This window comes from Pygoscelis adeliae, unplaced genomic scaffold (assembly GCF_000699105.1).
Source record: "Pygoscelis adeliae isolate BGI_AS28 unplaced genomic scaffold, ASM69910v1 Scaffold127, whole genome shotgun sequence".
NCBI lineage: Eukaryota > Metazoa > Chordata > Aves > Sphenisciformes > Spheniscidae > Pygoscelis > Pygoscelis adeliae.
In genome coordinates, this window is record NW_008825208.1 from 380,980 (window position 1) to 381,980 (window position 1,001).

Here is a 1,001-nt window from a genome sequence, read left to right on the forward strand (position 1 = left end):
CGGGGCCGGTGGAGCGGCCCCCGGGGGCTGCCGCCGCCCCGCTCTCACCCGGGACGCTTTTCCAGGAGGTCCTTGGCAAGGTGACACTCGTGTGCAGGGAACCTGCCCTCCCTGCAGCGCGGCGCCCGCGCTTCCCTCGCCCTTAAGAGAGATCGAAAACGCGCTTTTAGCCTGACCGCCCCCCCCCGCCCCATGCAGCACCAAAATGCCCGGGAGCCCTCCCTCTCGGGCTCGCCGTTTCCTAAGCTACGTTTCCCCCCTCGCACCCGGTAGTGGGTTCAGCGCGCGGGCTAAACCCCTGCTGCGCAAAGGTGCCGAAAAAAACATGTCGGAGGACGGCAACAGATATGTGTTTCGAGTGAAATGCCGCACCGACATTTTGTAGGAGAGAGTTTCGCAAGCACTGGCCGTAAAAGTTAAACATAGCTTCTGAGATTATTCCAGCTTCGTTTTATTTTGAAAAGTTAAGAATCAACTGGCTAGAACTGCCTCGGAAATTAACTCAGCTTTATAAATCTAGTATCTACTGCTCCTCCAGGCACTACACCTATACGTTCACGCGACTGTGAAATGTGGGCAGACAGGCCCACTGTGACTGCTAGCTGTGTACCTGCGGGGTCTGCTGGGCAAGGCTATCGCACCCACATGGTTCTGCTCGTAAGGGTCAGTGAATATATCGTGAGAATCAGTGAATACACTTCTTTTCATGGGAGAGGAGAGGAAAAATACTAATAGATGTATGGAGCAGAAGACGAGGTATGACGAAAGGGTAATCCTTTTTGAAAAGGTGACTCGTTACTTTTTATTGCATGTTTATTGCGAGATGAGCATTAAAGTTCTCGGTTTTGAGTCATCCTATCTCAGTTGGTTAAAATAAAGCCAAGGGTTGCTAAGACTAAAACCTCTCTGTTGCGGCCGTCGTAGACTTTCGCCTTTCCAGAAAGGCGAGAGGAACCGCTGCGCCGCGCCGCTTCGACAGCAGCCGAGCGCAGCCGTCGGGG

General features: G+C 53.7%; 1 protein-coding gene across 1 annotated transcript in view; it reads left to right on the forward strand.

The window, feature by feature from the left end:
* Positions 1 to 205: 205 nt before the first annotated feature.
* DDX58 (DEAD (Asp-Glu-Ala-Asp) box polypeptide 58) overlaps positions 206 to 1,001 on the forward strand; it is a 161,187-nt gene continuing 160,391 nt past the window's right edge. The window contains 1 exon segment of the mRNA XM_009328979.1: positions 206 to 381. Within this exon segment, the coding sequence (XP_009327254.1) occupies positions 206 to 381 (176 nt within the window).